This window comes from Olea europaea, unplaced genomic scaffold, assembly GCF_002742605.1.
Source record: "Olea europaea var. sylvestris unplaced genomic scaffold, O_europaea_v1 scaffold14844, whole genome shotgun sequence".
NCBI lineage: Eukaryota > Viridiplantae > Streptophyta > Magnoliopsida > Lamiales > Oleaceae > Olea > Olea europaea.
The window spans coordinates 1-2,685 of record NW_019232408.1 but is presented as its reverse complement, the minus strand read 5'-3'; the positions used below and the strand labels follow the sequence as shown (position 1 = coordinate 2,685).

General features: G+C 35.6%; 1 protein-coding gene across 1 annotated transcript; it reads left to right on the top strand.

Annotated features, from left to right (window-relative positions):
- Window positions 1-10: 10 nt before the first annotated feature.
- Window positions 11-2,020, top strand: LOC111376298 (probable protein S-acyltransferase 19). Its single transcript, XM_022999249.1, has 5 exons — window positions 11-923; window positions 1,031-1,102; window positions 1,183-1,311; window positions 1,410-1,490; window positions 1,694-2,020. Exons 2-5 carry the CDS (start codon window positions 1,082-1,084, stop codon window positions 2,003-2,005), a joined length of 543 nt encoding a protein of 180 aa, XP_022855017.1. The 5' UTR covers window positions 11-923; window positions 1,031-1,081; the 3' UTR covers window positions 2,006-2,020.
- The last annotated feature ends 665 nt before the right edge of the window (window positions 2,021-2,685 follow it).

Sequence of the window (2,685 nt, the reverse complement as noted above, 5' to 3'; positions counted from 1 at the left end):
CTTCAAAATCTCTGTTGAAAGTGTTTTACTCCCTGAGAAAAAGTGTCCACTCTCAGATATATGCACGCCTTCACTTATCAATTATGTAAGAGAGAAACAATTAGTGATGGTCACTTGTTCAAGTTGTCCAAGATTGTGATATTAGTTGCAAGTAGAACTGATGCATGCACTCAAATGTATGTCTTGGTCAGAAACGATACATTGGCAATTGTATCACAGTTTACAATGTTTGTATACAGTTGCTATCTGTCCTTTTTTCAGACTCAAATTATATTATGTTTATTAAAAATAGCGTAGTATAGGATTGATGAATAATGGATGAATTGAGTAGAAGTCATTCTTATTATGGTGCATAGAATAGAGCTCTGAATGAACCCACCTTGAAAATCAAACAAGGAGAATGATTGGAGATTAGGCACTGGATAGGAGTTCTATCTACAGTGAGATTTCTACGCTTTAGCGATCATTTTAGTTGATTAAGCAGCTTCCTATTTGGGTTGATAAAAGGTATATATTAAGCAGTCTTGGGAATGTCTTGTCAACACCTCTCGAATGATTTGACCACCAACTGGGTAAAGAGGTTTGAAGATGAAAACCACATTTCCACGAATGGGTTAAGGCTTGTGAATCCTCTCTTTGCCCAGCAGCAATTGGAGCCTTATGCACTGGGCTGATCTCTTTACTGGGTTTCTATGTATGATATACAAAAACCAATATTGTTCAGATAACTCATTAGTTTCATATGTTTGGAGGTCTGTCCAACACTGTCCAGTATTAAATGAAAGTGTACTTCTGCAAATTCCATGCAAAGTTTACCGAGCTTGGTGTTGATGATCAAATCTGCTTCTTTGTAGGTATGCAAGTTCAGTAAACATTGTAGAAGTTGCGACAAGTGTGTGGATGGATTTGATCACCATTGTAAGGTACTTGATTCTTATAGTTAACATTATGCATTTTTCATATCTTCTGGGATCCTAGATAATAATTTCTTTAATTAATGAATCTAACTTCATTTTGTTGATTATTCCAGTGGTTGAACAACTGTGTTGGGCGAAAAAACTATGCAACATTTATATCACTAATGGCCATCAGTCTTGTATGGGTACGTTTGGAGGGAAACTATAGGTTGAATGGATGTTAAACTTTAGATCCCTCCCTCTAATCTCTCTCTCTCTCTCTCAGGTTGTTATGGAAGCTGGAGTTGGAATTGCTGTTGTAGTTCGTTGCTTTGTTCATAAGAAGAGCATGGAGGCTGAAATAGTTGATAGACTAGGAAATGGTTTCTCTCAGGCCCCATTTGCAGCTGTTGTGGTAATATCACCTCTCTTATGATTTACATCAAAGCTAGTGTTTTTCCCATTAACTAATAATGCAGTAGTTCTTATGATCATTAACATTTCATTCTGCAGATTGTATGTACAGCAGTGTCTTTATTGGCTTGCATACCCTTGGGTGAACTTTTCTTTTTCCATATGATACTGATTAGAAAGGTCTGTACCTTGAGTTTGTTTTCTCTATGATATACAATTTTAGTGATTTCTAATGAACTAGGTGTCGAGTTTACTATCTTCAAAGACTTCTGCATTGAAATATTTCTTTTTGGATTTGTATTAAATTTTCAACGGATTGAATGTTTTAAAAATGATACACGGAATGGAGGATTTCTAATATGAACCTTTCTGTGTTGTATCAGGGAATAACGACTTATGAATATGTTGTGGCAATGAGGGCCATGAGCGAGGCACCTGCTGGAGCGTCCATGGATTTTGAACTCCCTAATATTACACACTCTCCGTCGGTTTCTGCAACTACCGGCTTCAGCGGTGGAAGTTCATTGGGCCTGCAGTATAAAGGAGCATGGTGCACCCCTCCTAGGGTGTTTGTTGATTATCAGGTGAACATTAGTATTACGTTCTGGTTGGATAAGACATACTATAAGCTGTTTATGGATATGTGGAATTCTAAGTGTGTTTGGCAGAGAAATACAAGCACTTTTATAAATTGACTTTTTATTTCTAAACGTTTCTAGAAAGTAAGAACTTATTTTGAAAGTAACTCTTATGTTGCTCTTAGAATGAGTAACTTATTTTCTGTTTTCATCGATAAAACAAATTGTGTACTTTAAAACTTCATTATTTACTTATAAGTAAAATTTTTGAGCTTAGCTAAACATGCTCTCTATGTATAGCTGTTTTGTGCATTTACTCACCTCTGACGTTTGCACCGGGCTCGAGTTTCATTTAATTACAAAATTTCTTGCTGAACAGTGAACACTGACAACTCTCATGTGCTGGTTTTATTATACACCCTTTCAACCCTATATGTTTAATGCCTTCCCCCCAAATGGTTCGTCTCATGGAAAATTTGGCAATATTGTACAAAAAATATTTTGTGTTGATCATAATGCTGTGGTTCTTCAAATTTCTTTTAATTTTTTGTTACCTGGATCGATCACTCTAAAACACACTCAATTATCGTAACTTCCTGCTTTGTGGACTCCATCAAATGGAGTGTGCAAAAGATAGAAATTCTCTCGAAGCTAAAACTTTATTTTCAACAAATTGTTGTTTAATTTCTTACTGATTTGCTTTCTGATCATGAACTTTTTGCTGGAAGTTGCAATTTGTGAAGGATAAAGAAAAGTTCAGCTCCTGTTCATTAACCTTTACCATTTTTTTTTTTTTT

Coding starts and splice junctions, on each gene's coding strand:
- LOC111376298 (XM_022999249.1), top strand. CDS start 1,082: ATGGCCATCAGTCTTGTATGG. Junction 1,312..1,409: donor CCCCATTTGCAGCTGTTGTG/GTAATATCACCT, acceptor TTCATTCTGCAG/ATTGTATGTACAGCAGTGTC. Junction 1,491..1,693: donor ATATGATACTGATTAGAAAG/GTCTGTACCTTG, acceptor GTGTTGTATCAG/GGAATAACGACTTATGAATA.